Below are 22,783 nucleotides of genomic sequence, written 5' to 3' on the forward strand. Positions count from 1 at the left end.
AGACGCTCACCTCTCTGCCCTCTCCTTGCCTATTCAAGCTGTTCCCTGGGTTCAGCATCCAACTTCTCAGCAGTAAGGATGCTAACGTGGGAGGAGAGGCTAAGAGTGGGCAGCCTGGGCCCTACTACTGCACAGGTCATCAGGTCAGGACGCTCAGGTGGGCAAGCAGGGAAAGGGGGGGGAAAGGTATAATAAAGAGTCTCCAAAGTCACAGTTATTCTGGCCAGTAATTAACTGTCTGCAGTGCAGAAACGGGCAGCTTCAGGCCACACACGGTGGTTCCAGCATCTCATTCCATCTCAACTTTACAGGGGAAAACACACTGTGTGTCTTTCCTCTCTTACATTACAACTCTGAGCTCAAATCTGCGTCTCTCTCCTTAATGTCATGGGTGGATGTGGTTGGTGTTGGGCTAACTCCCCATTACTTATGCTCTCCTGATATTCTCTCTCTCTCTCTCTCTCTCTCTCTCTCTCTCTCTCTCATTTTTTTTTTTTTTTTTTTTTGATACAGGATTTCTCTGTGTGTAACCCTATCTGGAATTCATTCTGTAGATGAGGCTGGTCTCGAACTCACAGAGAGCTGTCTGCCTCTGCCTCCTGAGTGCTGGTATCAGAGGCTTGCATCACCACCAGATGGCTGATTCCTGCTTTCAGAGAAAGTTTCTCCCATGCTTATACTAGAACCTGCTCTCCCAGATTCTTCCCCTCCCCCATCCCCTACCACACCCTCCACACACCCTTCAGCACTCTTCTTCCTCTTCTACCTCAGCTAAGCATAGAACTTTCTAGACCCGGGTTTCTTTCTGTGCCCTGTCCTGATGACCTCATCTACCAATGTCTGGCATTTCCACCCTGATTCTGCTTCGGAGTGCAGGGACTCCCAGCACAGTTGAATGTAACTGGGAACTTGGAATATCTGTGCCCTATTCCTACCCGTCCACCTCCCCTACAACCTCTGCTGGTCCAAATTCCAGCCATTCTTCAACATGTCCCCCCCCCCCCGAGTCCTTTGAAGGCTGTTAGTAATTTCTCAAATTTCCTTACCTACCCCATGATCTCTTCTTCTATGACACCTTAGTGAGTATGAAGCCTCACCAAGAGACCTGAATCCAAATGCCAGCTTTCTGGACAATGTAAATCTGTAAGAATACCATACACCTTCCAAGCCTGACGCTCAAGGTAAATTAGGACTCATTAACACTTTCAGTGCTGGCTGTAATTTCGACTAACCATAACTTAGGAGAATAGTAGGAATAAAAATAGCCTGAAGTTACTTTGAGAGATTTAACCATGACCAAGGCGAAGGCAGTAGATGCCTCTAAACAAACAAGGACAGCCGTGACGGGGTCCCCAGCCTGCAGCAGTGGCCAGCACAGATCTACTTCTTTACAGCAGGCTGTCCAGTTTGAACGAAATAAACAAAAGGAATCACATGCTAGAAAATTACAGGCTTCGGATGAAATTTAGCCTCTTGCCCATTTCCATAAATACTTTCAGAGTTCCACGGCCACACCTGGGTGTGTGGGCAAAGTTTTTGAGCCGTTTGTGTGCATGGGGGGAAATATGGTGGAGCCCAGACAGCTGAACTCTGAAAATATTTATCACTGGCCAATTTAGAGCTACTCTATACTTAAGCACCTGAAACAAATGACTGATTCTGTCAAGAAGCAGAACTGGGACTGGCTCAAAAAAGCACAACATGGTTTGATGCAAGTTGAGAGAGGCAGATCTGTAGACCTCAGGTAGAGACTTAGATGATCCTAAGCACGAGGGAATGCTGGGAAGTTTGTGTTATCCGTTTGCCTCTGCATGATTCTTTTGGAATATGTAATTGTGAGGGAGCAACGGCTACTTTTATTGAGGTACAAAGCTTGTACACGTGCACCAAAGTGCACAACAGCATACTGTCACAAAATAAACACCATCCAGGCCAAGGAACAGATTGTTAGTTAATCCCTCTGCTCTCCATTGGTACCCGCCCCTCCTCCTACCCCAACCCATCTTCTTTTCTTGTGGTTCCCTTCACTTGCTCTATAATAGCCTTTCCTTTGTTTTCTTTTCCTGTCGTTTTGGCTTTTATTCTGAGACAGGGCTTTGCTAGGTAGCCCAGGCTGTCCGAGAACTCAGGGTCCTTTCTGCCCCTGTCTCCTGTGTGCTGGGATCACAAGTGTGGTGCACATGTTACCACAAACAGAACTTTCTTGTTGTTATGCTCACATTGACCTCATCCTCTTCCTCTTCCTCCTCCTTAATTATCACACTATGTAACTTTATAACACTGGCTTACTGATGTGTGTGTGTGTGTGTGTGTGTGTGTGTGTGTGTGTGTTTATTCTGCTGCCTTTCTATAACATACAACTCCACAGTTGGACCTATTCTCTCCTGAGGTAAACACCTATGGACACCAAGAGGGTCATCTGCAAACAGAAGGTTTCCTTGCAATAGCTTCAAGCTGGAAAGAACCCACAATGCCATCGACAGGTGGGCAGAGACCTTAACTGGGTTATTACAAATTGCCTGGTGGGGTCTTACACAAACATGAAAATGAATGTGTTACAATTACCCGACAATAGGGATGTAAACCCAGGATGGCCCATCTGGGAAGCAGAAGAAATGGCACACCTGTAGAGTTGTAAGAGCCTGTCTAGAAGCTGGGCACACAGCTGACTGTTGGGGCTTGGTCTAGTGCTGCTACGTATACAAAATGCTAAGTTCTGTATCCCAAGATCTGGTTGCCCCCAATTTCTCACATGTACATTACCTTTGTTGTGTAAGCCTTACTCCCCAATTTAAAACTATTGGTTAAATAAAAATGGCTACAGCTAATTACTGGGGAGGACAGAGGTTGGTGGGGCTTCAGTTACTAAGCTTGTGGGGTGGTCACAAGTAGGGACCATGAAGAGAAAGAAAGAGTAGGAAGAAGGAGGAGAGAGGAGAAGAAGGAAGAAGGGGAAAGAAGATGGAGAAGGCAGGAAGTCTCCATTAGATGTAGTGGAACAAGAGCAGGTGCCCTAGTAATGGGGCAGAAATAACTGAGGTGGGACTCAGACACGTACTTGGGGACCACGGCTAGGGAAGCAGCCAGTCTAGTGTTAGAATATAGATTAGAGAGGCTGAAGAGGCTGCTCAGTGTAAGAGCACTGACTGCTCTTCCAGAGGTCCTGAGTTCAATTCCCAGCACCCACATGTTGGCTCAAAACCATCTGTGATGGGATTCAATGCCCTCCTCTGATGTGTCTGAAGACAGAGTACTCATATACATTAAAAGGAAAGAAAACAGATTAGGGGTAATTCCCCTGGTAATTGTGCTAGAGCTAAATAAATAAATCTTAGCCTCAGTCTCATTCGATCTAGCTTCTAAAGGAATAGAAATAAATATGTTGATTTACAGGTAAGTCTATGGGGTAAGAACAGACAACAGCCACACAGGAGGCACCTGCTGGATCCTGCCACTGGGAAGCTGTGAGCCGGTGACAGTGGGGAGGAGAAGGCAGACTTGAGAGGTACGGTGGATGTAGAAACAGAGGATATGAGTTTCTGATTGGTTGGATAGGAGTATGAGAAAAGGAAGAAATGTGAGCTCCTGCATGGGTGATGGGGCTACATGTAGGTGAAGAAGTTTGCAAGAGACGATGTTATGGGGCTGCACACTTAGGGTGTGACGGATTAATTGTCTGTGAGGGTCTAAGTGGAAAGGCACAGAGGTGGAAGACCAGACAGTATAGGTTAAAAAAAAAATCAATCAACAGTTCAAGTTCTAAGACAGGATTCGGGGGCTGGAGAGATGGTTCAGAGGTTAAGGGTACTGGCTGCTCCAGCACAGGGCCCAAGTTTTGCTTCCCAGCACCCATAGTATAGGCAGCTCATAACTACCTGTAATTCCAGCTCCAGGGGAGTCAAAATTCCCCTGTGGACACTGTGGGCTCATGTTAACACATGTGTATACACAGAAAGCAAAGCCAAATAAATCTTAAAAAAAAAAAAAAAAAAAAAAAAACGAGAAGGACCACTGGGCACCCGTGTGCAAGTGTGTGTCGCTCTGTTCTTCTGACATTCTGAACTAAGGGAACCGGCCGCCTCAAGCCCCTGATGGCTTGGCTCGGTGGACTGAAACCCGGAACTACCAGCTCAGGTGAACCCTCTCACCCTTACGTTACTTTTGCAAGAGATTTTACCGCAGCCACTGAAATGAAGCAGAGGCAGGGTCTTTCCCTTTGGTTTTCAAGGTCACCATTTTGAGCTCATGCCTGGGTCACACGAGTGGCGGATGAATGTCCATTTGAAAGGTGAGCAGAGAAGTTCCGGGAAAACCACGGAGCGACGCCACTGCCCACAAGGTATTCCCAAAATGCTAAAACTTTGGGTAGGAATAGCTCCCGCTGGTCCTACCAACCCATAGCCCGCCCTCCTCTGCCTCTCCTGAAGTTAGCTAATCTTTCTGGCTTTCTTCCACTCAGATAATAAGTTTTGTATCTTCACTGTGATTGCCAGAAAGGTTGAGCAAGCAGGACTGTTCCTGGTAGGCCAGGAGCCAGCCTCATGCTTCCCGGACCCGTCCTTCAGACTCCTCCTTCATTCTGAATTATGCCAAGCCAAATTATATTTACTCTCTGAGCGACAGTACTCCAGTAGGCTTACAAAAAACTCCTTTCTCTGAGGGCCAGAGACATGGCTGCCAAGCCTCCCCACCCCCATACACACTACAAATTTTAGAAAATTCTTTGCTCGAGTTCTTAAACTGTGTCTGTCCAAAACCATGTCTACACTTAACTGTCTTTGACCATGATGTACCTTGGCCTGCTTAGTTTTCATACTGAGAGTCTGAAAGAGGCTTATTTCTACTGTCATGTCATTAAATTCTTTTAAAACATCATTGACTTGTGGTACTATTATCCATGCCATAGGTGTGTGTGTGTGTGTGTGTGTGTGTGTGTGTGTGTGTGTGTATGTGGTATGTGAGTGTGTGTGTGTATGTGTGTGTGTGCTGTGTGTATGGTATGTGGGTGGTGTATATGTGGTGCTTATGTGTGCTGTGTATGAATGTGTGTATGCTGTGTGTATGTATATGGTGTGTATGATGTGGAGGGGTATATATGGTGTGTGTGTGTGTGTGTGTGTATGTGTGTGTTTGTGTGGAGAAGGGGGCATCACATCAGGGGTCTTCCTTGAACCCTGATCACCTTATTCATTGTTGGAAGGTAAGGTGGCCCAGCTGTCCAGTTGACTTGGGGACCTCCTGACTCTGCCCTCTAAGCACGGGAATGACAGTTAGGCCCTCACACTTACTTGTGAGCTCTGGGGATCTGAACTGGGAAAACCCTCAGGCACATGGGCAAACACTAACTGCTAAATCATCTCCCTAGCTCTACCCCATAGTATTCCTACTTTTTAAAGAACACTATTTGCTCTTTCTCTTAAACAGACACTTGTTTTTACATTTATTTGTGTGTGGGGTTCACATGTGTGCAGCTCTGAGGTGATATTAGAAGTCTTCCCGAGTTACTCTCCACTGATTCACTGAGACAAGGACTCAACAGAAACCAGAAGTCTTTGGCATGTTTAATAGAGCCAGCGTGCTTGCCTGGGGGTGCCATGTATCTGACTCCCTAGTCAGGTCTGGGATTACAGGGAGATTTCACATCCTCTTGGCATTTATAGGGTTCTAGAGACCCAGATTCCAGGTCCTCACATTGAATGGCCAGCTCTCTCTCTGAAGATGTTTGCCATTACCACACACTTTTAAAAACAAACACTGTCAGTGTGAATAACCGGACTTTAGGTTGTTGATATTCCTGGCTCAAGAATGAAGCTTGAATATTTCCTCACTGACCAGGGTACCATTTCCTCAATTTTATTGCTTTACTGTGTCTTTCTATTGCGGGTTTTTCTGAGACCAGTAGCTCTGACTATCCTGGGCTATCAACCAGGCTGGCCTTGAACTTGACCTCGAAGAGATCCACCTGCCTCTGCCTGTCAAGTGCTAGAATCACTTTATTGTATCCTTCCCCAATGCCTTCTGGGTGTCTATTTCTATCACATATCACGTAGCTTTTCTTTCTCTTTCAGCGTTTACAGTCTGCATCCAAGCCTGGCAGAGATTTCACAACTCAATAAAAAAACGTAAGCAACTTCAGACTAGATCCTCCTTCCTTCCAGGGCTGTGGCCTCCTGACCTGGATCAGTTTCTCTGCACGCCGCTGTCTGGTTTCTGTTTTGCATGGCTTGATTCCATTTCCCATTGTGCGGTGCCTATTGTTCTTTCAATGGCGTGATACTCCATCCCACTAGAATTCAGCAAGCTAAAATAACATTGGTACTTTGTTTTCCAATTTGTTTAAATATACACATTACAGGGATTTACCATTAAGGTCCAAGCTTAGCCAAGGCTACTATGGGGCCCCACCCCAACCCCACTCCTCCCTCTATAATCACTCCACTCTGTGACAGCCCAACCCCTGGTGACTGACAGCTCCACCCCCTGTGACCACTCCACCTCCTGTGACAGCTCCACCCCTCGAGTGTTCCACCCATTGTGATCACTCCACCCGACCCAAACTAGAAACACCTTAGACCTTGATCTTGATCTTTCTTTCCTCCCTTTCATCCCCTCTCTCTTCTCCCCCTCCACCATCTCCTTCTCTTTCTCCTTCTTCCCCTCCGTCATTCCCTTTTGCTTTTCTTCCTTGTTCCTTCTTCTCTTTCTCTTTATTTTCGACTGCAGACTCATTTGCAAAATGTAGGGATCTGAGTGGTGATGGAATAAAGATGGCGGTTCTTACACACTGAAGGGTCTATGTATGGCACAGGATGTGGTGGGGTGGGAGTGGGATGTGGAGACTGTTTCGGTGTCTGTGGCCCCTTTGGCCTCTACAGAGCTCATTCCCTGAGGTCTCCCTGCTCTACATAAGGTTGTACTGTCTTCCTGTTTGGCCTTGGTTCTGTTCATATTTCCATCTTTGTCCTCTGTATGTCTGATCCATTGTCCTCCCGGGACAGTAAATGACAGCCCTGTTTAGACTTTTTCTTTCTTTCTTTTTTTTTCTTACTTTTTTTTTTTTTTTGGAACTACCTAACCCAAAGGTTAAATAAATGTATCTTGCCTATAACTAATTTTTCAAAGGAGACTAAAAGGAAGAAGAAGAAGCAAAAGAGACAATGGTAAAGAGAGAGACTTCTTGATGTTAACCCTTTAATATTTATTCCTTCATAAGTTAGGATTTATACTATTTCCCACAGCACAAATGCATCGTTATCTTTCTTAAGATGCCAATACATGCTGCTTATAAATGGTACTGACCAGGTTTGACTCAGACCCCAATGATCAAAGGCATGTACAACCATATCCAGCGAGCAGCTGAATTACCAATGACAGATTCTCTCTGTCTCTCTATGTTTTGAGATAGGGTTTCTCTGTACAGCCATGGTTAGCCTAGAACTCAGTCAAACTTACAGAGATTCATTCTCCTGCCTCTGCCTCCGAGTGCTGGGATTAAAGGTGCGAGCCACCATACCCGGCTCAATGACACATTTTTATCGTCTCCCATGGAGATGCCCGTGACTGGCCTGAACTGGAGACAAAGCTGAAAACGGAAATATTTCCAAACACCTGAAGAAACACTGACGCAGCATAAAGGTGCCCAGTGCTGAACATGAAAACCCGGGAGTTTGATCCCTCTGCTCCTGCAGTGTGCAAGGACAGAACTGACTCACACGTGGTCCTCAGACCTCTACACAGTATATACCCTCTGTCAACTCCCCCCACACCATACCCCAGCCCATCCTGTCCTCCCCTGTGGTCACATCCCCACACCGCATCCCTCCTACACATACAATGATTGAAGATAATTTTTTAAATATTTCAAATCCTTGAAGGGCTATGACACAGGAGAGCAGATTTTAATTCTAAATAATCAATGAAACACAATGTATGCATCAGCCTGGCCAAATATATAAGAGCCAGAATTGCTAGCCAGAAGTTAGAGGGAGTCCAAGGGAGTGAGGAACTTTTATTTTTTTTTTTTTAATTTTTAATTTTAATTTGTTTGTTTGTTTGGTCTTGGTTTTTGTGACAGCCCTGACTATCCTGGAGCTTGCTCTGTAGCCTAGGCTGGACTTGAACTCATAGAGACCCCACTGCCTGCCTCTGCCTCCTGAGGGCAGTTGAGGCAGGGAACATTTAAAGAAGATAATTCAAATTGAAGACGGCAATATTAGACATTCGGGCAAAGAATGTTCTAGCAAAAAATCTAGCTACAGAAATGTTCAAGTAGAATGACCTTCAGGACATTTTGTGGTAGCTAGTTCTACAACATTATAAAATCAAAATCCAGAAAACTCCAACAACCCATTTACATGCCCTCATTGGGCAAAACTAAGAGTTTAAGGAGAGACAAAGTGATAATCATGAGCACTCTGAATTTCAAGTTCGCAAATATAAAGGAAATGGTTGTCTTTTCTACTTTATTAAAATTAGAATTAAAGTTTAGAGATTCCATTTCCTCTTGCTTTGAAAGTATATGATAACTGATTCACATAAACAAAACGATTACACGGTCCATTCAAACTGGCCTCTCATCAGGGTGGTAACCTTGGATATTTTGTTAGAAGAGCAGGAAAATGGCTATCAATGACTGTCATGTTGTGTTTCATGCGTTTTTCACTTGAAAAACAAACTTGGATTCCTGTTTTGTGTACACATGTGTGTATCCCTTTTCTTAACCATGTTATGTGCACACGAGAAATGACTCTGAAACAGAACATGAGGATGTGCTGTGATAGCATGTGATGGGGAGACTCGAGACCTCTCGAGAGGGTACGACCAGCTTTGTCGTGTGTTACACACACAACAGACAAAGGCCTGTGAAAATAAAAGTGTTAAAACCCATTGTGCTAGACAGTCAAGAGTCCTGGCACAACTTCAGGGTTGCCCTTCTGTGTATGTGCCCAGCCAGCCACCATCGTCTCTATGTGCCAGTCTAAGTGGGTAGGGGATGTCACCAGGGTTACGGCCAATTGGCATCAGGTAGATTTTCCCACTATGTATGCTCCCAGGGAATTTGTGCAAATCAAAGAAGTAACTGATAATTGAAATCCAGCTAAGACCGATACAACTGGGGAGGCAGTGAGGGAGAAAATTATTTTAGAAGATAATCTGATTCAATCAATCAATCAATTGATCAATAAATAAATAAATTTAAAAAGTCAAGGGCATGGTAGCAGATGCCATTAGTGTCAGTGCTAGGGAGGCAGAGGCAGGTTGATCTTTGGAGTTCAAGGTCAGCCTGGTGTCCATGAAACCTTCCAGGACAGCCAAGGCTACATAGTGAGAGACTATCTCAAATGTTACAAAAAGTAAATGTACAGGCTGGGCAGTAGTGGCATACTCGGGAGGAAGAGAGGCAAATGGATCTCTGAGTTTGGGTCCAGCCTGGTCTACAGAGTGAGCTCAGGACAGCCAGGATAGGCTACACAGAGAAACCCTCTCTGGACAACCAACCAACCAAATAAATAAGTACACACACATTCAGTATAGTAAACATTTCATTGTTTAACTGAAGCTCCAAAATTTGCCAACCCTTCCAATATTTATTCACTTATACAATGGTACTTTTCCAATAGACTATTCAAACATGTCATATGCACATGTATGTGTCTGTGCGGGTGTACACACACACACATATGTGAATGACATGGTCAAGAGTATCGTTGTTTTGAATGAAGCAGAAAACAGTTTTCTTGAGCACATGAAATACTACAGCCTTACTGTATATCAGTCCCGCTATCAAGCCTCTGTTGAAAGTCTACAGTTTGGCAGTGGTTTTACAGGGTGAGTTCTCATGCTCAGTCCCAAAGTCAAGATCTCTAGAGTGCACTGCAGAGCACACATCTGCCTCACCTGAAAGGAGGCCTTTTACACTAAGTGCAAAACAGAACAAAACAACTGTAAGCAGTAAGTTGCCCCCTTTTTAGAGTCAGACATAAACAATGAAACTTCAGTTTTCTGCTTGACAGAGACAACAGACAGAGTAACTGGTCTGAAAGAGGATGGACAGGACCCCGGGTGAGCCTTTAAATGACCCCAAATTAATTCTCAAAATGACACGAGAAGTTAGTAACTAGGAAGTGTTACTTTTCAGAGATAAGAAATGAGAGCTGGAGTAAGTCTCATTACAGGGGAGAAGAGCAAGTACCTTCTTCACCATCTGAGATATATTCCCCATCACTGAGCTTTTCGGGGGCGCTGGCTTTACGAACTGCATGATTTAAGTGACAATAAGAGTGTATGAAAATACTCATCCCCAACAACACACCCAGATCTAAACACTCCCCCAAGACACGTTTGTGACGGACTTTCCTCAGGAAGCGCCAGAGACGCGGTCATGCGTCACCATGGCGACCCCTCGGGGACACTGCCATACCTTCATCGTCTGACATATCGAGGACTTCATTCATTGTTTCTGGGACATTCATTTTGTGCTTCTCCGTGATGGTCTGGGAACAACAACAACGAAACAGCAGTTACACTTCACTGTGAAAGGACGTTTTAAGGAGACTAGTCATTTCTTTCCCGATTGACTTCCGGGTGGAGAACTGAGAGGGCTTCATACAGAACATGCATCTCTCTTGAGCAGCATGGGTGGGGCGTGGGGGGGGGTCGCCCTTCAGATTAGTACAAGACGGAAGACTCCAGGGGCAAAGTTAAAAGGCTTTTTAGAGGAGGAGAGGAAATCATCGCTGTGCTTGTCCAGGCCAGAAGAACCAAACATCCCATCCCATGAGGGCCATGACAGAAGGTAGCCCAAAATAATGGCAAGGGATTTGTCATTATCCCTGTGCCAAGCTGCTCAGTTCCTTTGTTTTCTCCACTATGTGTCCATTCCACAGATAGGATACAGCAGAAAATACTAAAGGGATATAAGTTATGTGTATTTTATCATTATATCCATTCAAAATATCTTAGAGGCAACATGTTTGGAGAATCATTTTAGCTTCCAAAAATCTTCATTTAAGTCTAGTGTGCCACTGGCATTAGTTTACTAATTGGTGACTTTCTAACTTTATAATCTATGTCCATGCAAAAGACAGCATCTGTATCATGTAAGTTAAGAAAGCTGAAAGCCAAGGCTGGAGAGATGCCTCAGTGGTTAGGAGAACTCGCTTCTTTAGCGAAGGACCTGGGTTAGACCCCCAGCACCCAAATGGCAGCTCACAACAATCTAACTCCAGTTCCAGGGGATCAGAAGTCCTTTTCTGGCTGGTGCACAGATATGCATTCAAGCAAAGCACCTACACCTACACACACCTACACACACCTACACACACACACACACACACACACACACACACACACAATTAACATAAGTCTTAAAAAAAATGGAAAAGTGTCCAGAAGTTGAAACTAAGAAAATCACGTCTTTAAAATAAGCTTTCAGTTAGTTTTATAGACTCTAAAATTGCACAGAATGTCCCCATATACCCCATTCTAAGTCTGTCTTCATAAAACCGTTCGTTAATACAGGACATTTGTCCTTGTGGGCTAATATGAATACATCATGATCAAAGTCTGGGTTACACTAGCATTTCCATGATTTGGGCCCCACACTGCATGTATTCTACACAGTCAAAATGGCTGTCCGTCCTTGGCTCTTAGGATTCTCAACACTTCTTTGGCATGGAGGACCTTGAGGATCCTGAACGGTATCAGTTGTTTAGAGAGGCATCTGCCTCCTGCTTTCTTCTGTGATTACTCTGGAGAAGGAAGGCTGGGGAGGTGAAGCTACTTTCCTTGTTCACCATCCAACACCATAACAAGTGTCTCTTTACCCTTCTGGTTGAGGCAGTATTTGTCAGTTTTCTCCATCTATGACTTTGCTCTCTGTTCTCCTTAGCTTGGGTACTGCTCTCCTGCGTTTATGTTTTGGAAGAAGACTACCATGTCAGCTCATATTTGGGCTGTAGGGAATTAGGGTCAATGCTTCCTCCAGAGTGTAGGAATTTTGCACGTTATTTGGAATCCTTCCGCAGGGGAGAATCTGCCTGCCACTACATGTCTCAGGATTGAACACAGGCCCCAAGGCAGTGTTCTGATGATGAACTGCATGCCCTGTATACTTTTGGTAATTCTTTTCCCTCAGTCGCCTGCACATTCTTTCCCACATATTCAGCCATTTGCTTACGCCAGTATGGACTTCAAAATATTTGCTTCATACTTTGAACTAAGCGCTAATACTCTTTGATTTAGTGTTGGTCAATGTGTTCCAGCCTTGGACACCCTGAACTTTTTCTATTGATTTGTGTGTGACCTCCCCCCCATATTGTATTCACATATATTATTTAATATTGGTAGTGATGGCAGTGCACTTCCTTGCTGTGCTGATTAGTTTTCATCTAATTGTAGTTAGATGTGTGGGTAGAGAATTCTTTTGATCCATGACTGCTGTGGAAGGGGACCAGCTTACTGGGGATGGTACCACTCCTGGGCAGGGTGGCCCTGGGTTGTACAAACATGGGAACTGAGCAAGCCACAGGGAGTGAGCCAGTAAGCAGCATTCCTCTCTGGCCTGTGTTTCAGTTCCTGCCTCCAGGTTCCTGTTGTGACTTCCTATCCTGGTTTTTCTCAGTGATGGAGTTTAACCTGTCCACATTATAGGAATAATCTATAAGCGAGATGACTGCTCCACAAGTTGCTTCTGGTGTGTGTCTTATCACAGACAGCAAATTGAAACACTTATTTGGAGCAACAGAAGACATTCCAGGTCTACCCTGATGTTCCAACTCTAGTCCCATACCCAGGTATTTCTCGCAGGAGTCATGGTGCCTTTATTCAAGGTGTTAGCAACTGACACCTGGATGCTGGCGTGCCGGGTGGTGGCTTCCAGAAACACTGCTTGTTTTAATTAGCATAAATCAAGAGAAATGCAACTTCAAGGCCATTAAAAGAGGAGTCACCCTCCTGAAGCTTTGCTCAGTTCTCCTCCTCTGCTCAGTTCCTCCCGCTGCTATGACAACGGAGGTACTTAGTAACTTTCTTTCTCAGGATTGCTACATCGTCCACTAACCCTGAGTGGGAGAATCGGTTTATAGAAAGAATGGCTGCAGAGGCCCCAGTAACTTTCGGCACCGAGAAGCTGAGTGTGGTGGGGACCCACTTATGCTATTTAAGATTGCAAATCACAAACCAAATCCAATCACATCCCTCCCATCTAAGGGAATTCATATTTCTTATATAAGCACTAGAATGGGGCTGAGAAGGTGGAGTCTCAGTTTGCAATAAAGTCACAAGTACCAGAGGTTGAACTTAGTTTCTTCAGGACTGGCTTCTCTGCAGGTCACGGTGAGCACTTACAGTTTGTGGGGAGGCCATATTTGCTTCCCGGGGCTTTTAGCCAGCATTATCTTCTGCCCACCAAACTTGGTGACGACACACAAGTGAAGTGGCTTCGTCACCACAGACTCTCGTGGGAGCCTGAGCCTTTCCCAAGGCTGCAGCGCTGTCTTCTTGTTCTGTGAGTCTAGGCTGGTGGTTGCTGAGATGTACTGAGAATCCAACTAAGAGCCTGGTCCATACTTTACCAACCAAGATACATGGTCGGCTTAATGCTTTTACTGTTTCACTCTTCAAAACATTTCATTTATGTGCCTGTGTGCATGCATGAGCACTTGTGTGTGTGTGTGTGTGTGTGTGTGTGTGTGTGTGTGTGTACACATATGAGTGAACAGGTGGTGGTGGAGGCCAGAAGAGGACACGAAATAACCTGAGGCCAAAGTTATAAGATATTGGGCGCCCCCAGTGTGGGTGCTGGGAACTGAACCCTGGTCCTCCGGAAGAACAGTTGGGGCACCTAACTTTTGAGCCACCTCCCCAGCACAAAACTTTTATTGTTATCTCACAGAAACATTGTGAAATTGCCTAGTGGGTGGGAAATTCAATTATGATTTATATTTTGAACTATTATTAGACAAGTGTTGTCCTCTAACACTAAAACAGCATTCTGACATATTCAGTGTAGCCACTCAAATGTTTATAGCAGCGTGACACTTGGCTACCGTTAAACAGCTTGCTTTCCTTTTTCCCTTTGCCTTCTAGGAAAAGCTACATGGGAATTTTAGAACATCAAGGCTAGGGCAGCATTATGTGCTTAGCCTTTCTCTAAGAACTCAATAATAGCCAGGCATGATGGCGGACATCTTTATTCTGGGGACGAACCAGGCTAATCTCTCTGAGTTTGCTGCCTGCCTGCTCTACATAGCATGACTCTGTCTCAAAACAAAACAAATAACAAAAAAAAGTTCAAAAGAACCTAATAAACAGATGTTGGATTTTCAAAGCTGTATACATTACTGGGTACAATTTTTCTCCTAAACTTTATGGGAATGATAGAAATAGACCCTGGCTGGTGAGCATCTTCTGTCTTATAAATCACACAAATTTCTTCTACTCCGCAGATTTATTTCCTAGATTCTAAAACCTGTGAAAGGCCATGTGACTCAGGCGGCACATAGCTGCAGACAGCCTGAGCCCATGGCTGTCTATATAAAGTGCTGCATGGACCAAGAAAGTTATGCACAGCAGCTGAGTCTTCCTTCAGCTTGGGGGGGGAAGGGGGGATGATGACGTTACCCCCAAATTCCACTGTCCTAATGTCTCTTAATCCCAAAAACACTAGGCAGGGTTAAAATGATTTGATGGTGTGTGTGTGTGTGTGTGTATGTGTGTGTGTGTGTGTGTGTGTGTGTGTGTGTTTATATACATGTACCGACAGGGACAATAGATCAGTGTGGAAAGACAATTGCTGCCAAGCCTGGTGGGTGACCTCATTTCAATCCCCAGAACCTCTTCCTGGTAGGAAGAGAGAACTGACTCCCACAAGTTACCCTCACACTCTCACACTCATGCTATGGCATGTGTGTGCCCCCAACACACACACAATGAAATGGAGTGAAGACCTCTGAAAATGTATCCTGTGGAATAGGGTCATCTGGTAAATAAGAATCTCTCATGAAGTCTTCAAATTCTTTATAATGCCAAGATAGATCATGAAATCAAAACTCTTTATCCACTTATATTGCATCAGATAATTAAAAAATAAAATGAAATTGTACCATGCTATGATAGCACCAGCTGCTCTCTGGCCCCATCATCCTCTCTGCCTCCAGGGCTAGCCCCATAGAGAGACCTCACATCTTGTGGCTCTCTTACTGCAGACTCTGCTCACATTCCCTGCCATCTGCCCCTCATAGTTATTGTCACAATTTCCAGTAACCCAAAAACTCTAGAGGCTTGTAATTTATCAATCAGATATATATCAGTGAGTTCTCACCCCACAAAATGTCCACACAATAAACTTAGAGCCAATTGATATTGATATAAACAATATCAGATAAGACAAACTGTCCTGTAATAATCCATCTCTTATAAGATATTCGTAGCTACCTGTGGCTATTTAAAGACACACAGATCTGGGTCATTCTTCTCTTCCTCCATCTTCTTTCCCCCCTCCTCTCTCTCCCACATCTCAAAAACTCTCAGCCCACACTCCTTTTCTACTGTCCAATCACAGGCTCATGTCTTGTCTTTCACCTGCCCTTACCTGCTTACAAACAGCATTCTACACACTTATATAACTATTTTTCCCTAAGCTTTATTTTGTTACTTATTTATGTGTCTATGCGTATGAGCACATGTGAGTGCAGTGCCCATGGAGGCCAGAAGAGGGCGTGAGATTCCTTGGAGCTGGAGTCAACGGAAATTGTGCAGTGACCGAGGCAGGTGCTGGCTGCACAGAGCTATCTATCTCTTCAGCTCCATGTGCAACTTTCACAGATATAGATGTTTTCAGTATTTCCAGTTTTGTTCATGTCAGACATTTTGTTCATGCTTGCCACGTTGACCATCTTTTAAAAACATGGTACTTAGCCTACGTGTGTAGGAAGAAGGAAAATTCTAGAAAAGCCTAGGGGAACTTGGCTTCCAGAGTAAGAAAGTTCAACATGCATTACTCACAGTGGTGGTCATGATTTCCTCTGTCACGACCTTCAGCGTGTCAACCACCGAGATGTAGCCAAGGCGCCGGGCGATGGCCAGGGCTGTGTTTCCATTCTGGAAGTGGGAAAATGTGGACAAGGTCACTCAGCCTGTAACCAAGGCAACCCAACTATCACATGCAAAAATGTAAATGTTGTAATTTTACAGTTTGGGTCCCAAATTGCTGTTGCTATTGGCAGTTTGGGACTGATGGGAGGGGGTTCCCACTGGAGGGGGTGTCCTGTCCTTAAAGGGTGTACTAGGACTCCAGCCTCCTCCTACGTTGCTTCCTGGTGGCTGTGATATGAGTTTTAGTATTCTGTTCCTGCCATAATGGCTATTCTCCCTGCAGACTCTTGGGGTCAATCGATATAAACTGATTACTGTGCAACCATTAGCTAAAAAAGGACTTTCTTTCTATTAAGTTGCTTGCCTCAGGTGTTTTGTAGGAGTGACAGAAAGATAGCTAATAGACATGCTTTGTAAAAGCCCAGCTTACCTACCCGTCTGTACTGGCTGGTTTTGTGTTAACTTGATACAAGCTGGAGTTATTCCAGAGAAAGGAGCTTCAGATGAGGAAATACCTCCATGAGATCCAGCTCTAAGGCATTTTCTCAACTAGTGATCAAGGGGGGAGGGCCCAGCCCATTGTGGGTGGTGCCATCCCTGGGCTGGTAGACCTGGGTTCTATAATAAGAAAGCAGGCTGAGCAAGCCAGGGGAAGCAAGCCAGTAAGTGACATCCCTCCATGGCCTCTGCATCAGCTCCTGCTTCCTGACCTGCTTAAATTCCAGTCTTGACTTCCTCTGATGATATGGAAGTGTAAGCTGAATAAACCCTTTCTTCCCCAACTTGCTTCTTGGTCATGATGTTTGTGCAGGAATAGAAACCCTGACTAAGACACCATCCACGTCTGGGCAGTACACGTGGTTCTACGGCATAAAAATCTATGTGAACCGTCAGTGAGACATACATTACTGTTTGCCTGGAAAGCTCTGTGTTAACTTATCTAAGATCATAGAAAAGCAACTGGTGTGTGATCAAAGTGTGGGAAGACATCAGAGCACCCCTGTCTCCTCCATTGCCCCTGTGCTGGCCCACAGCTCACCACAGTGAGTTCATTGGGGGAGGCGTTGTTCTGGAGCAAGACGTTGATAATATGCGTGTGGCCCTGCTGCGCTGCCTGGTGCAGTGGTGTGTATCCATTCTGCAGGAGGAAGAAAAGAGAGATGGCACACACTTCCACCAATACAAAACCAAGGACTTTGCTGGAGAGAGAGGGGGAGGGGCGCCTACCTTGGTCTTGGCATTAACTTTTGCGGAATGCTGCAGCAGAAAATTGACTATTTTGATGTTTCCATAGTGACAGCCTACATGGAGCGGGGTGTAGCCCATCTGTAATTACATTTCAGGGTTAAAAAAAGAAACATTGTTAAGTACACTTTTAGTAACAACTATGCTAAGGAAGTAAAAGTATTATGTAACTTTCCTTTTGAACTGAAAAACAGATTTAAAAAAAAAAAAAAAAACTCTTCTCCATTAAAAAAAATTCCCTTTTCAGAGTTAATCTTAATATATCTGGTTGAACATAAAAATAGGTATTTAACTCCCCCTCTTACACCAGCTCTTTACTTTCTCCGTAGCTGTTCAGGACAGGGAGGAAAGATGGACCAATCAGCAACCTAGAGAGGTGGGTTTGGTAAGTGATTGGCGTGTTATCTGGACATATTGGGTTAGTTTTGATTGAATACTCTGTTCTCTAACAAAAATGGCTAAGTAACAAGCTTGGGTGTGTGTGGGCGGGGGAGATGGGAGAAGAGACACACATCCCTTTAATCTCAGGGCTCCAGAGGCAAATCCAGGAGAGTTCCAGGCCAGACAAGTTTGCATAGTGAGACCTCAGGGGAAAAAAAAAAAAACAAAAAACAAACAAAAAAAAAAAAAAACAAAAAAACAAAACTAAGCAAGCAGGCAAACAAACAAAACCAAAACCCAAAACGATACCAGCCCACCACAGATAGACAGAGGCACAGAAACAGCCAAGCTGAGGAGCCCAGTGAGTTCCTGCTGTCAAAGTATGAATGTGGACCTGGTATGGTTGCTTAAGTTAAGGAAAATCTACCCGCTTCCCCTCCAACTGAGCAAGGCCATTTCAAACCCAGTGGCTGACACGAGGCAACCAATCCTTCCTTAGACTGACAGCCAATGACTCTCAGGGACTCTCTATTCATTCTCTGTCTTTTTTGTGTCCCCCCCCCCACCATCTATTCTCTCTAAAGCTACAGATACACATACATATAATTTAAATTATTTCAAAAGCAGTGACACTCTGGAGATGGGAGATGGCTCAGCCAATAAAGTAGTTGCATTGCGAACAGGAGAACTTGAATTTAATCCCAGGATGTGTACCAAACATACACACAAACATACACATACTCCACACACACCACACAAACACACCACACACACCATACACATACATACACACACACACACACACACACACACTCACTCACTCACTCACTCATGGATACGGGTGGAGCTGCACATTCACAAACACAAGGTGACATAATCATTTGCAGGGTCTGTGTCCTGTCTCTGCTGACGACAACACTGGCTAACAGCACTGACCCTGCCCACACATTTCTAGATATACACTGACAAGATTAGCCCTGGTTGTCAGGTCTCATTCTCCTGCTGAAGGCATGCAAGCATCATGACGGTGGCCCCAGCAAATTGTGATCTTTCAAGTTGAACGGGGAATGCCCAGTGGGTGGAGGGACAGCTTAGAGGTAAAGAGAGTTACATATTCTTCTAGAAGACCAGGATTTGGTTCCCAGCACCCACGTAGTGCCTCACAGCTCCAGCTCATGGGGATCTGATGCCCCTTTCTAGCTTCTGTGGTACCAAGCATGTACATGATGCAGACATGTATGTGGGCCAAACACCCGTACACATGAGAAGGACATGCCTGGACCACAGTTGGCAGTGGAAAGTAGAAGCTCATTCTGATAGACGTGCTGACTGGCTCTGGTCACACTTTGTTCTGTAAACCCAGTGAACCCAGCCAGACTGATTAGACACGTTTGCTACAGTCACCAGAATCCATGACCTCCTGTTTAGCCCTGGAACCTTTCCCTATGTACTCAGAATGTACTGGCCTGCTTGGTGGGGCCCCTCCCAATCAGTGTGAGGAATCAGACATGGCACCCGTGGTCAGAATACTGCATATAATACAGAAGGCTTATGTGTGGTGTCTGCTCACTTCTTAGCACCATCAATTTAGCCATCTTTCAAAAAAAAAAAAAAAAAAAAAAAAAAAAACCAACCAACCAAACAAACAAAAAAACCAAAAAGAACAACCCTTTATTTTAAGTTCTGTGTTTATAAAGAGATCAAACTGATATGTGTGTTTTGCTAATATAAATATTAAAATGTTCTTCAAGTCTTTAACTTGCATCATAATGTAACAGTCTCCAAGGCCTCTTCTGCCAAATGTTGGGAGCCAATGCCAATGTAGGTTGGGAGAATGAATATTTAAATACTCCATTTAAATATACAGTTTCCCACCTCACGCTGGGTAAAGTGCAAAGTTATTATAATGAACTGATGGGCTTAGTGGCTGTGGTCTTTCCTGTGCGACCTCCTGTCTATGAGCTAAGGTCGCCTCTGTTCTTCTGTCCTCTGAGACACTAGCCTTCCTGTGGTCCCAAAGCATGGGGGCAGGAGAGATGGCCCACCAGGTTTGAATGCTGTGTGTCACCCCTGCTGGCCTGAGTTCAGGTTCCACCTCTGGAACCCATGACAGAAGGAAAGAACTGACTTCCAAAAGCCTTCTAATGTCCACACAAGTACTGTGGCACACATCCCTCACTCACACGCACATCACATGCACAATGACAAATACTTTCTCCAACTGTGCACACAGCCGAGAAGAGTCACCTGGTACTCACGGGTGTGGGATCATTGGATCACAGCATCCCCAGACAAGACCACGCTGTGCAAAGACATTGCACACCCCTCTTTCCAGCTAGTGAAAGCCGGTTTGGAAAGTGCTGGATGCACCGTGTCCGCTCTTATTGTCACTGTGTGCCCGGCTACTATTTTAAATCTTTGTCAAATAAGGGGTTGGAAAGAGGGACACAGTTGAGGGCTGACTGTCATGTGTGCTGGACTGGACAGGTAGAATTGTGTAAGAAGAAGGGTCAGAGGTCAGGCATAGCCACTGTGCTTGAGATCTCAGGACTGCGGGGCAGGGACAGGTAGATCCTGGGAACCTGCTGGCCAGCCAGCATAGCTCAAATGACAAGCCTCAGATTTAGGGTGAGGCCCTTTCTCAAAAAACAAAATAAGGTGGGGGTGAGGGGAATGGTAGAGAAGATTCCTGATGTTTTCCTCTGGCCTCCACACACGAACATACAGGCATGCACACCAACATGTAGATATACACCGCACATGAATAAACCCCCCCCCACATGAGCATGTATAAGGAAGTGACAGGCTCAGGTGGAAGGCTCTGTCTGGAATCTTTGTGAACACAGTCTTCTTCAGAACATCTCCACCTACAACTACAGCCTCAGCTCTGTCCAAGACTGTTTGCTAATTCACTGGGTACTGAGGCATCTTTTGATACTGTCACAACTAGCTCCTTAATAATACTTAATGTTACTGGAGGGGCTAGTTCAGTGGTACTGTGGTTCCCTAGAGCCTACAAGGCACTGGGTTTGATTCCTAGTATGTCAAAAACAAACAGATAAACAAAGGAATAAATAAATAAGTAGAAGAATAAAGAAATAAAGAAAAAAGTAGAAGAATTTATATTAGATAACATGGTTCACAAAGATCCCTAGAATACTGAAGAAATGTTTTTATAAATAGCCCTTTAAATTAAAAAATTACATTTATTTCTGTGTGTATGTGTGTGTGTGTGCATGTGTGAGTGTGTGTGTGTGTGAGTGTATGTGTATGCATATGTGTGTATGTGTGTGTGTATATGTATGTATGTGTATACATGTGTGTGAGTGTATGTATGTGTGTGTATATATATGTGTGTATATATATGTGTGTGAGTGTATGTATATGTATGTGTGTGGGAGGGTGGGTCCGTGTGTATGTGTGTGTGTATATGTGTGTGTGTGTGTATATGTGTGTGAGTGTATGTGTGTGTATATATGTGTGTATATATATGTGTGTGAGTGTATGTATATGTATGTGTGTGGGAGGGTGGGTCTGTGTGTATGTGTGTGTGTGTATATGTGTGTGTGTGCATGCCCTGTGTGCAGTGAGCTGCTCCTGCCTCCAACCTCCCCCCAGTCATCTTCAGAACTAACCTACATCACGTACATCAATGTTTGTGTGCAGAGCATGACATTTAACAGGCATTCATGTCTTTGAAAAAGATTTTCACGCGCCAAAAACTCAGCATGGAATACACTGTAGTGCCGGCTACCCTTGAAGTTATGGCAACTCTCCTGCCTCAGCTTACCAAGTGCTGAGATCACAGGAATGAACCACCTTGCTCAGTTCAACATTCTTTCCCTCTAATAAACTGATTGTACCAGGGAAGAATGTCGCTGACGCACACCTTTAATCCCAGCATTCCAGAAAGAGAGGCAGGCAGCCAGCGCTACTCGGGGAGACCCTGTCCCCAATGTTCAGAGGAAATGTGTCTCTTACAGTCACACAGGATATGCATGTTCTTATCGGTGCTTGCACGGTGGCATTGCGTGACGTTAGCCAGCACTGCATTTCTATTTGGAAGAGGGACTTTACCAGAGGGAGAAAAATAAAAATGAGAGAGATCACAGGTCAGCCTGACGGACAATAAGTTATCCATGGAGTAAACAATGGAGTATTCTTTCATCTCTCCATAACCACACAGGACAAACTTCCATCACCACCAAGTCTTTCTTTTCTCTTTTGGCCACACTGTCCCCAAAGCAGATATGTGTCAGGATCGCTGGTGATAATACAGAATATTGACATGCAGCTAAGGAAGAATTTGGGCCAATACGGAGAGAGCATCTGCCCAAGACTCGAAGAAAAGCTCTGTCCATGGCTGACAGGATCGGGGCAGTTTTCTGCCGATACCATGGCTGAAGCTTTCTTACTGAGGCTGGGGTCATTCCAGGACACTCCTCCCTTGTTGAATGAGAATGAATGAGAAAGGAGATGTACCTTGGTCTGCGCATCCACGTGGGCCCCTTGGTTGACAAGGACCTCAGCCACATTCACTCGGTCTTCTTGAGCAGCCAGATGGAGTGGCGTGAGGCCGTTCTGCAAGAGAGTCATAGCTGGGGTGAGGGTAAGCACGTGGCTGTGCCTGAGACGTGGCTTGTGAGTTCTAGGAGAGAAGCTTTGACTCTTAAAAGAAGAGCCCACAGAGTAAGGGCATGTTCCGCTCTGTATGCGCCCTGCATTAGCCCTGCTGACCACAGGCTTCATAAAAGTATTTCAGGTATACCTCTGAGTGGCGGGCATGTTCACCACAGACTCATGCTATTGATCTATTGCTCCAGACTATGATATTTGATCCATCTGGTCCCTTCTCACCCACTTCTTTGTAGTGATTTTCTTTCTTTACTTCTTTAGTGTATGTGAGCACACTGTTGCTATCTAGACCAGAAGAGGGCACTGACTCCCATTACAGATGGTTGTGAGCCACCATGTGGTTGCTGGGATTTGAACTCAGGACCTCTGGAAGAGCAGCCAGTGCTCTTAACCGCTGAGCCATCTCTCCAGCCCTGTAGTGGTATTT

The 22,783-nt window shown here is 44.9% G+C and overlaps 1 protein-coding gene across 5 annotated transcripts in view; it reads right to left on the minus strand.

The window, feature by feature from the left end:
• The window catches only part of ANK3 (ankyrin 3), a gene marked incomplete at its 5' end in the record, with an annotated part of 441,504 nt that overhangs the window by 95,562 nt on the left and 323,159 nt on the right, over window positions 1-22,783 (minus strand). For 4 of the 5 annotated variants that reach the window (XM_080938021.1, XM_080938020.1, XM_080938019.1 and 1 more), the window contains 5 exons: window positions 10,421-10,493; window positions 16,006-16,101; window positions 17,135-17,233; window positions 17,323-17,421; window positions 22,204-22,302. In XM_080938021.1, the coding sequence (XP_080794147.1) occupies window positions 10,421-10,493; window positions 16,006-16,101; window positions 17,135-17,233; window positions 17,323-17,421; window positions 22,204-22,302 (466 nt within the window). Of the gene's footprint in view, window positions 1-10,192; window positions 10,256-10,420; window positions 10,494-16,005; window positions 16,102-17,134; window positions 17,234-17,322; window positions 17,422-22,203; window positions 22,303-22,783 lie in introns of all 5 variants that reach the window. The other variant, XM_080938017.1, reaches the window with a different exon arrangement.

The sequence above is a fragment of the Micromys minutus genome (assembly GCF_963924665.1).
Source record: "Micromys minutus genome assembly, chromosome: 25".
Taxonomy (NCBI): Eukaryota; Metazoa; Chordata; class Mammalia; order Rodentia; family Muridae; genus Micromys; species Micromys minutus.